General features: G+C 44.1%; 1 protein-coding gene across 1 annotated transcript; it reads left to right on the forward strand.

Annotated features, from left to right (window-relative positions):
* The first annotated feature begins 7,872 nt into the window (after positions 1-7,872).
* LOC308174096 (elastase-1-like) lies at positions 7,873-13,389 on the forward strand. Its single transcript, XM_080549150.1, has 8 exons — positions 7,873-7,909; positions 8,019-8,128; positions 8,674-8,780; positions 11,784-11,912; positions 12,080-12,216; positions 12,425-12,570; positions 12,771-12,920; positions 13,336-13,389. The coding sequence occupies exons 1-8, from the start codon at positions 7,876-7,878 to the stop codon at positions 13,351-13,353; spliced, it is 831 nt and encodes a 276-aa protein (XP_080405276.1). The 5' UTR covers positions 7,873-7,875; the 3' UTR covers positions 13,354-13,389.
* The last annotated feature ends 3,036 nt before the right edge of the window (positions 13,390-16,425 follow it).

Consider the following 16,425-nt stretch of genomic DNA (forward strand, 5'->3'; position numbering starts at 1 on the left):
TGCAAAGTATGGATTTGTAGATAATATGAAGCCAGTGACAGAGCCGTCTGCTGTGAAGAGATGTCCAGTCTACAAGGGTGTACAGAACACAGTGGTGAGTTGTGAAAGGCGCACTAGTGGCAAAACGAATGGCGGAGTGATGGAGTGTGTCGAGTTTCCTGAGGGCAGACTGAGATGCCATCCTATAGATGGTATCGCCATAGTCAAATATGGGCAGGATGGTCATCTTGACAAGGGTATGTTTGGCTGCACGGGTGAAGGAGGCCTTGTTCCGGTATAAAAAGCTTAGGCGAGCTTTGACTTTTGTCTGCAGGTGCTTTATGTGGGTGGTGAAGGAAACTTCTGGTCAAAATAACAAAAGGAGATGCAGTATTGTCAGACCACAAATAATGCAAAGAAAACAAGTTCATATACATATCAAGAACACAATACTGTAGCAACCCTGTTCATTAATGTTCATTAATACTTGAGTTCATGTTCATGTTCGCACTGTTACTGCATGTGTTGTGTGCCAATGCACCTCTGTGATTGGTGGAGGTCACGGGGGGGGGGGGTGCTGTGTGTGTTGTTAGGACCGTAAAGAGAGGAGAGCTCCGGTGAACTAAGAAAGTTGTGTATGCGACAGTTTACAATTAAACGCACAGATTACATGAGAGAAGCTGTCTGTTGTTATTCCACCACTGTCCAAGTCAGGACGCTACATTGGTGTCAGAAGAAAAAAAAGAAAAACGACCGTTCGTCACCCTTCGTTGGTCAGTGTACAGTTTAGCTAGCTAACATAATGGCCATGCAGCGGGACGGGACCGGGAGGAGAAGTATGGAGAGAAGGAGGAGACGTATGGAGAGAAGGAGGAGAAGTATGGAGAGAAGGAGGAGAAGTATGGAGAGAAGGAGGAGAAGTATGGAGAGAAGGAGGGAGGTGATTATGCTTCGGAGCTGGCGGTGGAAGGTGGGAGTGCTTCAGCACACAAGGCTCACTTGAGGGACACAGCCAGGAGATTAGCTGCCGATGCAGGACTGGGCTTGTCCGGCATAAAGGGAAACAGGCTGACTCCTCCTCCAGCGCAGCGATGCACAGCAGAGACTATGTACACAGAGTTGGCGGCCCCCGCGGGAATCATGTCCCTGTTAAAACACCAAAATACTCTGGTAAGGCAGACTGGGAGGCTTTCCATGCCCAATTTGAACTATTAGCGCGGGCAGCGGGCTGGTCTGAGGACAATAAAGCTCTACAGCTGGCCCTATGCCTCACAGATGAAGCATTAGCATGCTTGCTCCTACTTAGCCCAGATGAGAGAGGGGACTATTGGGCTTTAGTTGGCGCTCTGCAGAGGCGTTTTGGACAATGTGAACAGCCTGGTGTCCTGCGCTCTGAACTGTGTAGCAGGCGCAGGCAGCCCGGGGAGCCACTCCGGGCGTTAGTCAATGACATTGAGACCCTGTCAAGGAGAGCCTATGCCCACATGCCCCCCGGGGTGCAGAGTGAGCTCGCCAGAGACCAGTTTATCCAGGCTATAAATCCAAGGGAGCTGCGCATCCAGGCACACCCCCGCACGCTACAAGAGGCACTCGAGCTGGCGTTGGAAAGAGAGATCGTGGGAGCTGGGACAGCAGGGAGCAGTCTGGGGGACGGCAGCCCTGTTGTGAGAACCGCAGTTGACAACAGCCTAACCCAAGAGAGGCCTGCGTGGGCGACAGAGCTGACAGAACTGATCCGGGCTGTGTCGCTGTAATCATCACGCAGTGACACACGCCCACGCAATCGAAATGACTGGGGCGACATGCGGCCTCGCCAGGGCCCCTTCGTCTGTTGGGAGTGTGGCCAAGCTGGCCATATCCGCAGGCGGTGCCCCAAGCTTGCTGGTGACCAGGGAAACGCCCCGGGGTCTGTATAGATGGGACGATACAGACCCCTGGCGCCGCATCCCATGCTGCTTCACCTCTGACAGGAGCCCAACAGCCCAGACGGGGGTCCCCCCAGAAGCGAATGACACCGCGGAGTCCGCGAGGCTGGTAGGGTGGACTCATGCTGGGGATTTTTGTCCTTCACCCATCCCCTCGATGCTTGGTAGCCCATCAGTTGAGCCCCACACCCCCACTGGTGGACAGCCTCCATCTCCGGCAACACTTCCCTCTACAGGTTTCCACTGCCCCGCATCGACGAGTCACTGGACTTGGTGTCCGGCTCATCCTGGTTCTCCTCACTAGACCTGCGCAGTGGCTATTGGCAGGTGCCCCTTAGCCCCGAGGCCAGGCCAAAGACCGCCTTCTGTACTGGCAGGGGGTTGTGGCAGTTCTGTGTCCTCAGCTTTGGCCTGTGCAATACCCCTGCCACGTTCGAAAGGCTGATGGAAGAGGTGCTGCTTGGCATCCCCCGCCAAGAATGCCTGGTCTACCTGGATGACATTCTGGCTCATGGGAGCTCCTTCCAGGCGACCTTGGGGACCCTGAGGCAGATACTGCAGAGGATAGCAGCAGCGGGTCTGAAGCTCCACCCTGACAAATGTTGCTTCATGAGGAGAGAAGTGGAGTTTTTGGGGCACAAGCTGGGGGCAGAAGGCATCAGCACAACGGATGAGAAGGTGCATGCACAGGTGAACACAGGCGTGAACAGGCCTTCAACTCTCTCAAGAAGGCGTTGACAGAGTCCCCCACTCTCACTCCCCCGAATCCCAACCTGCCATTTGTCCTGGACACGGACACCAGCGACGTTGGCACAGGTGAGGTGCTGAGTCAGGTGGGGCCGGAGGGGGAAAGAGTTGTGGCGTATTTCAGCAAAACCTTCAACAAGGCAGAGCGCCGCTACTGCGTCACGCGTCACTACGGTTGTTAGGACCGTAGAGAGAGGAGAGCTCTGGTGAACTAAGAAAGTTGTGTATGGGACAGTTTACAATTAAACGCACAGATTACATGAGAGACGCTGTCTGTTGTTATTCCACCACTGTCCAAGTCAGGACGCTACAATACTAATGTTTTAACTTAGAAAAAGTTTATAAAAATCCATATTTGGTGGATAACCCTGATTTTTAATCACAGCTTTCATGCGTCTTGGCATGCTCTCCATCAGCCTTTCACATTGCTGTTGGGTGACTTTATGCCACTCCTGGTGCAAAAATTATATTTGTTTCATGGCTTGTGACCATCTTCCTCTTGATCACATTCCAGAGGTTTTCAATGGGTTCAGGTCTGGAGATTGGGCTGGCCATGACAGGGTTTTGATCTGGTGGTCCTCTATCCACACCATGATTGACCTGGCTGTGTGGCATGGAGCATTGTCCTGCTGGAAAAACCAGTCCTCAGAGTTGGGGAACATTGTCAGAGCAGAAGGAGGCTAATTTTCGTCCATCACAACCTTGTTGTCCCCAATGTCTGCTGCTTGACCTTGTTCTTATCAAACTCTGTCTTTGACATGTTAAGGATGAAAGTAAGACACTCACTCTATCCATCTGCCAGGAAAGCCAGAATCTAACCCTTCTTTTCCTCATTTTTCTTTTCAACTCTTTGGGTCAAAGGGTGAAGGTAAACAACTTTACATCACGCCCTCTTGCCCTCAGCACAGGAGCCCCACAGGGCTGTGTTCTCTCCCCCTGGCTCTTCTCACTATACACAACCCATTTCACATCCACAGACAGTTCTGTTAAAATAATCAAGTATGCGGACGACACAACCATCATAGGCCTCATCTCCAAACATTATGAAACCCAGTACCGCTCTGAGGTGACCCAAGCTATCACTTGGTGCAACGACCTCATACTGAATACAGCCAAAACCCAGGAACTCATCATTGACTTCCGACGCAGGCCAAATCCCAAACTTCCCATACAAATAAATGGTGACCCCCCAGCAACAATCTGAAATCTGGAAAAAAACACAGGACACGTCATTGCAAAAGCTCAACAACGTCTCTATTTTCTTAGGCAGCTTGATGTTGGTTTGCACTGTCTTGTCCTGTCTTGCACCTGTCCTGCTGTAAACCGTGCTCCACTGTCCCAAACCAAATTCCTAACATGTTTACATGTCATGACAATAAAGTCTTCTGATTCTGATTCTGATTCTGAGCTTAAAAAATTCTTTGTCAAACAACAACTTCTCATCCTGTTTTACTCAGCCATCATCGAGTCCATCATCACATCCTCTATTACAGTATGGTACGGTCCATCATCACATCCTCTATTACAGTATGGTACGGTCCATCATCACATCCTCTATTACAGTATGGTACGGTCCATCATCACATCCTCTATTACAGTATGGTACGGTCCATCATCACATCCTCTATTACAGTATGGTACGGTCCATCATCACATCCTCTATTACAGTATGGTACGGTCCATCATCACATCCTCTATTACAGTATGGTACGGTCCATCATCACATCCTCTATTACAGTATGGTACGGTCCATCACCACATCCTCTATTACAGTATGGTACGGTCCATCATCACATCCTCTATTACAGTATGGTACGGTCCATCATCACATCCTCTATTACAGTATGGTACGGTCCATCATCACATCCTCTATTACAGTATGGTACGGCAGCATAGACAGTCAAACTCGGATCAAACTACAGCGGATTGTTAAAATCATAGGCAAACCACTCCCCTCAGTTGAATCTCTGCACACCCACAGAACTGAAAAACAAAGAAGATCATCTCTGACCCCTCACATCCTGCTCATCACCTCTTCCAGCTCCTCCCCTCACGGAGGCGCTACAAGTCATTGTCCACAAAGACTAAACACTTCACTAACAGCTTTTCCCCCACAGCCATCAGGACTCTGAACGCCTCCCTCTAGCCCCCTCCCCACTGTCATGACCGACATGCATACCACGATTGTCTGTTGTTCTTTTTTCTTTTTATGGCTATGCTCTTTGTGGACTTCAGCTCTGCCTTCAACACTATCCTTCCAGACAGGCTAGTGACCAAACTACTAGACCTGGGACTATCACACTCTATCTGTGCATGGATCAAGGACTTCCTGTCTGACCGCCCCCAGAGGGTGCGGGTGGGCTCCCACACCTCCACAGCCCTCAGACTCAGCACTGGGTCCCCCCAGGGCTGCGTGCTAAGCCCCATCCTCTACAACCTCTACACCTACGACTTCACCCCCGTCCACCCCAGCAACTCCATCGTAAAGTTTGCAGACGACACCACCGTGGTGGGCTGCATCTCGGGGGGGGGACGAGGTGGCGTACAGGGATGAGGTGGAGCAGCTGGGCAAGCTGTGCAAGGTTAACAACCTGCTGCTGAACCAGTCAAAGACCCAGGAAATCATCGTGGACTTCAGGAGGAAAAAATCTGAGGTCCAGCCCCTGCTCGTCGATGGAGGGAGCGTGGAGAGAGTCTCAACCCTCCGATTCCTGGGGGTGCACATACAGGATGACCTGTCCTGGAGGACCAACACAGCAGCCATCATCAAGAAGGCACAACAGCGGCTCTACTTCCTGAGAGTCCTCAGGAAATACCACCTCAGACAGGAGCTGCTTGTGACCTTCTACCGCTGCACAGTGGAGAGCATCCTCACCTACTGCATCTGCGTGTGGTTCTCCAGCTGCACAACCGCAGAGAGGAAAGCGCTACAGAGAGTCGTGAGATCGGCCCAGAAGATCATCGGCGCCCCCCTCCCCTCTCTGGAAGAGCTGTACAACACACGCTGCCTCAGGAAGGCCTCCAAGATCTCCAGAGACCCATCCCACCCTGGGAACGAACACTTTGCTCGGCTGCCCTCGGACAGGCGGTTCAGGACCATGTTCGCAAGGACAAATAGACTGAAGCTCAGCTTCTACCCCAGGGCCATTCAGGCCCTGAACACAGCAAAGACCTAGGTTCTAGGCCCTGGACAATCTAGACAATTTGATGGCAGCTACTAGATTGTAATCAAGTGCATTACTGAAACACAACTGTGAACATTTCAAACCTGCAAACTGCGACACTTTAAATGAATGTGCAATAACACTATGTGCAATATGACAACCCTCGGGTACATAAGGTTCAGAGATAGGAAATGTTAGAATAGGTATAGCATAGCATAGAGTACAGCACAGTGTTTTATTTGTATAGTATAGTATAGTGGATAGTGTACATAGCCTTTATTTATGTAAACCAGCTCTTTTCCCTTCTGTTTTTTCGGTTTTTTTTCCTAGCACCCGGGGAGCCCCCCCTCCCAAATTTCGTTGTATGGTACCTGTACTATATCAATGACAATAAAGACCATTCATTCATATCTATCTATCTATCTATCTATCTAGGTCCATTTAAAAAAAAAAAAAACACTTTCTTTCTCTCTCTCGACGTAGGCGGTCACATTTTCGCTCCCTCTCTACCCTCCCACCACCTTTGTCTTGTCTGCTTTCTGCCTCCGGAGTCTTTGCACTGTCTTTTCGAAACTACAAACATGGAATTGATAAGCTGGTTTCTTGACAATTGACAACAAAAATTCTACAAGAATCTCAGGATACGGGGAACCTGTTTGAAGAATTCTACCTATTTGGATTCATGTTAGCAGGACATCTGCTATTTGGCCTGAGCATTGTCCTGGTCTATCTGCTATTTGGCCTGAGCATTGTCCTGGTCTATCGGAAAATGTGAAAGACGGCAGCTGCATCCCTTAAGCTGGCCGTCATGTTAAACGAGGGCAGTGCAGTGAGTAATCAAACTGATATCTGAACTAAATCGCAAGACGGAAAACTTATTAGAGAAGCTCACTGCTTTGCAGGACGAAGTCAGGAGATCCAGCGCAGACTATAGACAACAATGACGTCTACCTATTTGGATTTATGATAGCAGGTCATCCAAACCTGCTCTGCTATCGCGAAAACTGCTAACCCAAATAACTCATCTCCATTCCGGCCCCCTCCTGCTCGGCCCGCTATGCCGTCCGCAGTAAACTCCCCCAGAAGATTCACATGCAAAGATGCCTTCTACACCCCCCCCTCCCCCATCCCTCATGGACACCTGTTGTTGACCCCCCACCCCTCCCATGCTGTGGTGTCTCGTCTCGTCCCCCCCCCCCCCTTTTTTTTTCCTTTCCTAGTCTTTGGTTGTATATGTTCTATTGTAAAGTGCTTTGAGTTGCATTTCATGCACGAAAGGAGCTTTATAAATAAAGCTTTACTTACTTCTTACTTACAATTACTTTTGAGGTACAACTAGCACTGTTTTTGCCATCCAGCTGGTCCTATTGCAAGAGATTAGTGATGACCACAGCAGTGATTTGATTTTTGATTTGATTTTGACCACAGCAGTGGTTTTTATACATTTCCTGGTTAAATAAGATTCCGTTCAGGTGGTCCCCTAGTCACTACCTCACTAAGTAGAATGATGTGTGCTTGTGTTGGGATTCAACAGACACTGGAATGGAATGGCTGTCATACGTAGAGGTGATGATTTAAGAAATATTTGGAGTGAACCCCCCAAAAATTCCAAAGCTGTATTTTTAGGGGTTTTGCATAATGAGCTAGAAATTGTATAATATATGTATTTTCTACCCACAAAACCTTTACATTGATTTTCAACATGTGATCTCAGTCACAACCACCCCAAAATGATGTCTACAATCAAATGAATCTTTAACTTACATGTATTGTATTGAATTCACTTACATGTTTTGTCTGTGAAACATTTAGTATACTCACTTTAACAAGCTCCTGCTTATCTGTACTTTTGAATGTCAGACACCTGTAAGAATCCCACACCCTTGAATGCTTCCCCCCACCACTGTGATGTTTGCTTAGCCAGAAATACAGTGTTCTTTGATATTAACATTTGTATTGGCACGTCAAAGGTGTTGCATCATACCTTTTCTGATGACCATCACACGTACATCGGTATAAATGGAAACTGGCAGCTGCATCTAATCACTCTACTGGTGAACATGTTTCAGCTTGTGGCTCTCTTGTCTTGCGTTGGTAAGAAAAAAATACAGTATTATACAATCCATTGTCCTGTGTGTGTTGATGCATTCACCCTGGAGCAGAAGCTGTTCACTGTTGCTGATCCGGTGGTTCTGTCTCATAGGGGTGATCTTCGCCAAGGCGGGTCCCCTCAACCTTGCTGTGCACAACGAGAGGCTGTCAGAGAAGATAGTAGGAGGCAATGATGCTCCTCGCAACGCCTGGCCATGGCAGGTAAATCAAATCAAATCAAATCAAATTTTATTTGTATAGCGCATTTCTTACAAGATGTAACTCAATGCGCTTCACACAATGAAAATGTTCAGTCAATCAGTCAATCAATCAATCAATACTGACAGAGCCGCGAGCAGGTAAAAGTAAAAAACCTGTATACTATGTAGCAAGGTAACACTCTCTCTGCCCCAATGTGCTTGAATGTGATTGCATGAAGCCTGTTCTTAAGTTATCTTGAATGTAATGAATTAGCCTCAACTTCGACAGTAGTTCAAACTGAGAGTATGTAATTCATCCGAACAAATATATAAAACATCCAAAATGCTGTCTCTCTCTCTCTCTCTCTTTCTCTCTCTTTCTCTCTCTTTCTCTCTCTCTCTCTCTCTCTCTCTCTCTCTCTCTCTCTCTCTCTCTCTCTCTCTCTCTCTCTTACACACACACACACACACACACGCACACTCTCTCTCTCACACACACACACACACACAAACACACACACACACACTCTCCTGTCATAATTAATCCTATCATCTCTCTCCTCCCAGGCCTCCCTCCAGTATGACTCGTACAACAGCGGTGATTTCTACCACATCTGTGGAGGCGTTGTCGTTGAGGCCCTTTACATCATGACAGCAGCACACTGCATCCTCAGGTTAGCAGTTATACTAAATACTATCTTGCAGCCATGGTTGATTGTTGTCTATATCATGCTTCTTCTTATTGATTGTTGTTTATATCCTGCTTATTCTATTATTAGTGTTCCTACTACTACGTAGTAGTAGGAACAGTATTGTTATTGGTGGTATACTTCTTATTCTAATTCTTTTCCTGGCTTTGGTCAAATAGCTCAAAACTCCCTGACCAAAAATGCTAGGAATCTGCATGCCACAACTAGAGAGCATCAGTAACTATGGCAGAAAGAATGACCATGATTAGACCATAGGTGGCGCTATAATAACCTAAAGTAAATAATTAACTTCAGAATGCTGGCATTTTCACTCCGTTGGATGAAAATGTATGAAACTTGGTACATATGTGTCTTTCCTCATGGGGAACATATTTGTCTCAAGAACCCATAAGGTCCGCCATGATGGATTTTTCTGCAGGTGCACATTTTGGCCAAACTTTACTTTACAAAATTTACTTAAAATCAACTGTAAGTCTGATTGGTCCAAAATTGCATATGAACATGCGTGGTGCACGTCTCTATATAGGGTGCTCAAGCATAAGAGATCCATTCCAAGATGGCGGAGAAAATTATATGAAAACTAAAAGTAATTGGGCCAGAATTTTCAATGCTCTGAGAATTTGCCCTGCAACGTCAATATTTATGGCAGTCGACAGGCTGATACAGGGCACTACTATGTGTTACTATGACGAAACATTTGAATACATTTCCAAAAACAAGGACATGTCAGATGTTTGAAATGTTCACTGTTTGAAACTTTAGAAAATGTTGACACCTCTGTGACATAATAATTTTAATTTTATAATTTTGCCATTTAGCAGACGCTTTTATCCAAAGCGACTTACAATTACGAATTACAGGGACATTCCCCCTGGAGTAACTGAGGGCTAAGTGCCTTACCCAAGGGCACACTAGTAGTGGTGTGGCTTCAGGCGGGATTTGAACTCACAACCTTCCGATCCCAAGTCCAACTCACTATCCACACATATCCACATAATGACGCTTCATTCTCCTCCCCTCCTCCATCTTTTATGAATACGAGAGGATAGATGTTACGGTAATGAAATGACGTGATTGTATATACATTTGTCCATTGTCCATTTAATGTTTCATAAATAACTGTCTAGACTGTCATGGAATGTTCATGTTCAAACAATAACACACGCAACGTATTTTGGTCGAAGGACCTATTTAGTGTTTAGGGTGGAAGCAGTGAGGTAAGGCCAGGTAATCTTTTTGCCTGCAGTGCAGTCTTTAAGCTGTGTTTACTTTATCATTTATACTACTTTCCTTTGCTCTTGATTTGTTGATAACAACAATATTTTTTAATGTGTGCAACTAGATTTATACTTCACTGCTTCATTTCCATCCCATTCCCAGTTATAACTTTGTGCACAAATTCCCTTCCTGTAGGCCTACTACTCATAACACATCCATGTACATAGAAAAACTTCAGCTTTGCACATTTATTAGCTTTTTACTGTGTAAAAAGTACTTTATACTTTATACTACTTACCTTTGCTCTTGATATGTTGAAAACATTTACTTTCTCGAATGCTCCTTGTTGTTTTTTCTCTTGCTGCTTTATTTCCTGCCCATGTTCATCACTACATTTTCCTTACTAAAAGCACATTTCCTCCTTTCTAGTGACTCTTTATTTGATGTTGCTTCACTCATTCACTAACCTTGTCATTGCCTCTATGCTGTATATTGATTCCATTCATATATCGTTCACAAATAGCCTACACAGACAACTTTACTCTGGTTCATATCACTTAACATACTATATAAATATATTGAAAACATATACCTCCCATGTCTGATTAACAATTCATCTTGGCACTACAATGTGTTACCATGTTGAAGCATTTCCAGATATCTAAAAAAACAGGCCTTTGAAATTTGACCATTTTGACTAAAAGCTAAAAGGCTAATGCTAATATAGCACTTTAAAACTCATCTTCTCATGACCGCTTTACCTGATTCAGTCAGATGGGGGTCGCATAGGGGGTGGCTTGCAGAATATAGTGTAAGCACATTATAAGTAGTGAAATGCTTGACATAAACTATACAACATGGTCATTAACTGGAGAAGGTTAATCCACAATGCATTTTCGTATTTACGCTTAGTGTATATTATCATCATAGCATAGTAGCCTATGTATATCAGGCCATAATTAGGTGACTGGTACCTTACAGGCCCGTGGTCCTAAGGTACTTCATAATATCATAGCTTAGTATATCATGAGTTCAACTTGGCCCATATTAGGTGAGTGGTCTACCCCCCTGTCTGTAGGTTTACCCCCTATCTGTCAATCTACAACCTGCCTGTAGATCTACCCCGTGTCTGTCAATCTCACCACATTTATCGTTATGGGGGCATATCTGTAGGAACACACCCCTTTGCCGCTTGCGGTTATATTTGATTTTTGATTTTGTATTTCTACTGCAATGCCAATGCCTATTTGAACCTGTACCCAAGAATTGTACTCCTTGTATACGTACATCGATGTAATAAAAGCAATTCTGATTCTGATTCTGATACTATCAAATAAACCAAAATAATATTTATATATTATATAATAGCGCTGACGGGTACTTCATGAATTGTGCACGCTGCATCTGAATGTAGCACTGTGGGCCGGTTCCACAGACAAGGCTTAAGCCTAGTCTTAGACTAAATCACACTAGCAATGTACAATCTCCATTGAAGACACTTTTTAGTCTAGGATTAGGTTCAAGCCTTGTCTGTGAAACCGGCCCTGTGTCTCAACCTGTTTCACCAGGGGTTCCTCAAACAAGAAGCTTTCATTTCAAGCCAAATCTTTTCACATTTCGTTCAGCCATCAAGTCCTCAGCAAAATGTTCACTGCAATGTAAATGTGAATATGATTGCAAGGCCTTTTATACTTCAAAATGATACAGAGTACATTAATGTAATTTGTTTTTCCTTTTAACTTTCCTCAGCATGTCCAGCAGCCAATTCCGTGTGGTTCTTGGGGAACACAACCTGTATGAGTATGACGGCAGTGAACAGATTGGTCTGGTGGAGAAAATCATTATTCATCCTGGCTGGACTGGTGACCTTGGCAACGGGTAAAGAGGGGGCAAGCAAGGCTGGGCCTCCCAATCAAAACAAATTAGTCACCAGTCGTAACAAATAGTCTGTCTCTTTGTACTGTGTTTTCACTTTGAGAGCAGTTAATGTTTTTCTTTGGAGGAGGTGAGCAGCTGAAAGTGTTTTGTTTTTTCCTGTCTGCTAGAAATGACATTGCTCTGCTGAGACTGTCTGAATCTATTTATGACAACGGATATGTGAAGATCGCTGATCTGCCCTACCCTGACGAAACGCTGCCTCACGACTTCGACTGCGTCATCAGTGGCTGGGGACTTCTGTACAGTGAGTGCACGCATGCACACACACACACACACACACACACACACACACACACACACACACACACACACACACACACACACACACACACACACTTGAAGTACCTTCAAAGCTTGAGTTATTTGTTGAAATTCTTTTGTGTTCAAGGGGATTATATCTTCCCCTGACTTTGTGTATACATGATTCATCTCATTATCATGCTTCCTCTCAGCTGGAGGCAGTGTGCCTGCCATCCTGCAGGAAGCGACCATCAATGTGGTAGAGCACTCTGTCTGCTCCAGTCCTGCCTGGTGGGGCAGCTATGCTAAGGAGACCATGGTGTGTGTTGGAGGAAGAGGCACTGAGGCTGGCTGTCAGGTACTTGTAACAGAGCTCTCTCAAACATGACTCTTCCCTGTCTTGATTCATCAAGGTGATGTTAAACTTTTCCCTGTCTTGATTCATCAAGGTGATGTTAAACTCTTCCCTGTCTTGATTCATCAAGGTGATGTTAAACTCGTCCCTGTCTTGATTCATCAAGGTGATGTTAAACTCTTTGCTGTCTTGGTTCATGACAGGGTGACTCTGGCGGACCAGTGAACTGTTACACAGATGGCGCCTGGCGGGTCCATGGCGTGGCCAGCTTCGTCTCAGCTTATTCCTGCAGCGAGGTGTACAAACCCACCGTCTACACCCGCGTGTCCTCCTTCATAGACTGGATACACTCTGTAAGTCTTCCCTCTCTTACTTCCCCATGAGAGTTACTGCCATATGTCACTTAAAGGGACAGTCTGGGATTCAAACAACAACAAAGAGGTCATCCTAATACGGCTGAGGGATGAGCTGGAGAAATGGAACCACATGCATAGACGGTGCTGTTGATGCAAGGACTGACCATCCAGGAGATCAACGTTTAACCATATCTATAAGTTGTACAGTGTTTGTTTATAATTACATTGTTTACAAACAAAGGAGTGAAACAAGCTTATATTTTGGGTTCTGATGGGTAATTAAGCTCATGAGGCATTTATCAGTTATATTCCTTAAGAACCAATGCCTATATATCATGAATTTAAAAGTCACAACATGCATATGCTATATAAAATATGCATCTTTATTCATGATAATCCCTTTTTCTTACAGGTCACCAGGGATCAGTAAAGCCATCTGAAATAAAAGGAAAATATGATATGACAAAACATGGTTGTCTGTTCTTTCTAATTTAACCTCATCTCTTATTGTCAGAAGACCTGGGGGGTATACCAGCAACGTCGCTAATGGAAAATCCAGGCTTTTTTCCCCGCGAGATTTATCAAAATAAGCCTGGATTGTCCTTTAGCGACATTGATGGAATACCCCCCTGATATGAAAAGTAAAGTGTGTCTCTGTGTATGTTATGGGTATGATTATTGTTCTCTTTAAAACCAAAGGGTAGGGGTATTTCTTCATGTTTGAAATCTACAGCATGCTCTCTTCATAGTCTACCCGTCTCTTATTTGAACAGTCTGTTAACACTAGAACAAACAAAAAAATCTATCTTTGCACTCAGGACCCTCCTTTCATGACTTTTCCTAGATATGTGCGTTCTACCACCCAGTATCCTTACATTTTCAAAATCACTTCAGAATAAAGCTGTTTTGCAGTTTTTCTGTCTAGGAGGCAGGCTAAAAAAAATAAGCGCCCTCTAGTGATCTCTGTGTGTAAATAGCAGATTTACATTCTAAAAAGGGGGTCTATTTGACCCCCAAGGCGGCTCTACTAGTAGGTAAAATAGGCACGGCTGTTGTAGTGTTAAAGAGTGAAAATGTAAAAAAATAAATGAAGTAGCTTTGTTTGCTCTGGTGTACCATTCAAACAGATATGGACAAATATGGACAACATAGAAGGCAAAAGTAAGAAATGTTCTTTTAAAAATGCCATGGTACATTACATGAATAAATAATTTATAATAATTAATTAAATAAATAACTATTGCCATTTGCGAGTGCAAGTGATGCACTCATACAAGAGAATCTACATTTGACTTGCTAAACTCTGTGCCCTTCTGTTGGCATATCTGATGGATTTCAAAGTAAGCAAATGAAGGCAAAAGCCAGTAATACATTTCCAATGTGCACTTTTCAAAGTATACAATAATCAGAATAACATACAAAAGGGACCTGCATGCATAACTCCAATCATCCATTGTTTTAACTGATGGCTGAACGACCTGTAGGTGTTCAGTTCTTTGATGTGGGTTGGAATTAAGTTCCACTCTCGTGACCCTATGACTGACCAGGCAGACTGACTAAATGCGACAGGGCATGGTTAAAAAAATAAAATAAAAGGTCCGCAAGTAGGGCAAAATCATTTTTTTTGTTTTTTCCAGATTATGATAGGCTAGATTGTAAGCTTTAAAATGATGTGTCATACATTGAAATGTGAAACAAGTTGAAGAAGTCATGGATATTTGAATGTTGATACCCTCCAAATGACCATTTTGAGGAAAACCAGGCTCAAAGTCTTCACAGAGTTTTTTGACAGAGGTAATGGGTGGAAACAATAGCTGGTTAACTCCACCCTAATCACTCCCTCAAGACAACCACTCCCCCATTACACTACCTGTCATTATCTACCTGTCATCTGTCAGTGGGGTTGTCAGCTAACCCTCAGGAAACAAAATGACAGGGCTGACATGTTTAAATGGCTAAATAATAATAATAATAATAATAATTCAAGATTCATGATTTTTTATTTATTGCCATGTGTGACAAAAGTTTATTACATCCCATTACACGTACAAGAGAGTAAAATGCATGGCAATGGAAACAATTAGGCAAGATACAATTGAGCAATACAATAATAGAAAAAATTGTAAAAAATAATAATGTTGTGTCTGTGTGTATGCATTTATCATTATAGCCCGTAAAGCATCTAGTGGGACTTCAGTGTAGTTCCTTCCCATCCCATTCCCATCTGGGCATCAAAGCTGTAGGCCTAATAAAAAAAGAAGACAGTACATTTAAAATGCCCACTGTTACCAACACACCACTTTTACGAAATACTACTATCTTCATAAAATAGAATTGCTTATACAATGACAATGACAAATACCTGAAGTGCTGGTGACTCATCAAGGTGTCAACTCTCAGATCCTCTCACCTCGTCATTCTGTAACACAGATGTCAGGTCAGAGGTGTGGACACTTCTATAGTGTAGGTTTTCCATAGACTCAGTGTACTGTACAACTGTAAGCAGTAGGCTAGTAAAATCATTTAAATCCACAGTATTATTCTACAGCAAATCTACATATAAATGAATTAATCATTATTATTGATTCCACACAAGATTTTTGTTCATTACAAAAGCATTTACTTTTTCTATAATCTATTATATCTCTAACAAAGCTAGCTAGCTAGCTAACAAGCTAACACTTGTTTGGCTAGCTGGTACACACAAACACACTAAAATGGTGCATGAAACATATTACAGTATGTTGCATGTTTAGTAGGTCTGCAACAAATGTATTTATTCATTATGTTTTATCTTTGACAACCTATTTCTACCTCCCACCATCTCCTATTAGTTTTGTAGAGGGGTGGCATGATTGTGGTGAGCAGTTTCAGTGGTTTGATAACTGATGCTAACAAAGGCGTTATCTACCTTACTCATAAAACAACAAATAACTGTTTGGCTATCCTAACTAAACAACACAAAATCCTAGTAAACAACACATGTAACTCACTAAAACTTACCCAAGAACACAGCAGAAGGTCTGTCTGCAGACGACTGTCCCATGAATAGTGAACTGATGTGGAGATCAATGTCTGAAATTCCATTGTCTTCTTCGTCATCGTCAGATTCGGAGTTCGGAGTTCCCATTATGTATAGTCCAATATTAAGGAGTTCATTAATTGCCCACTGTCAATATTTCTGCCTGCTTTTGAAATTCTGTTGATAGCATTAGCGACAGCTTCAGCATCCATCCACAAGCAGGTCCACACGCACATGGCTACTTATTTTATGGCCTTTTTCCATCAGCAGCCCAGCCCAGCCCAGCCCAGCTCGGGTCGGGTCACTTTAGCCCACTTTAGCCCGCTTTTGAACACTTCTGGTTTTCCATTATACACACAGACCCGGAGCTAGTAGGAGGAGTAGACGATAGTAGGCGGAGTTACGTGTCATAACAGCGCGAGATGGCTACTGCCTGATTGTCTGCATGTTTGAATCATTTCTATTGGATTTTGTTCTGCA

Source organism: Nansenia antarctica, assembly GCF_963989245.1.
Source record: "Nansenia antarctica genome assembly, chromosome: 19".
Classification (NCBI taxonomy): domain Eukaryota; kingdom Metazoa; phylum Chordata; class Actinopteri; order Argentiniformes; family Microstomatidae; genus Nansenia; species Nansenia antarctica.

What these genes read in the sequence shown, in the direction of transcription:
- LOC308174096 (XM_080549150.1), top strand. Translation starts at nt 7,876, where the DNA reads ATGTTTCAGCTTGTGGCTCTCTTGTCTTGCGTTG. An exon ending in TGGCTGGGGACTTCTGTACA is followed by an intron (nt 12,217 to 12,424) that starts GTGAGTGCACGC and finishes GCTTCCTCTCAG; the next exon opens with CTGGAGGCAGTGTGCCTGCC. An exon ending in GCACTGAGGCTGGCTGTCAG is followed by an intron (nt 12,571 to 12,770) that starts GTACTTGTAACA and finishes GGTTCATGACAG; the next exon opens with GGTGACTCTGGCGGACCAGT.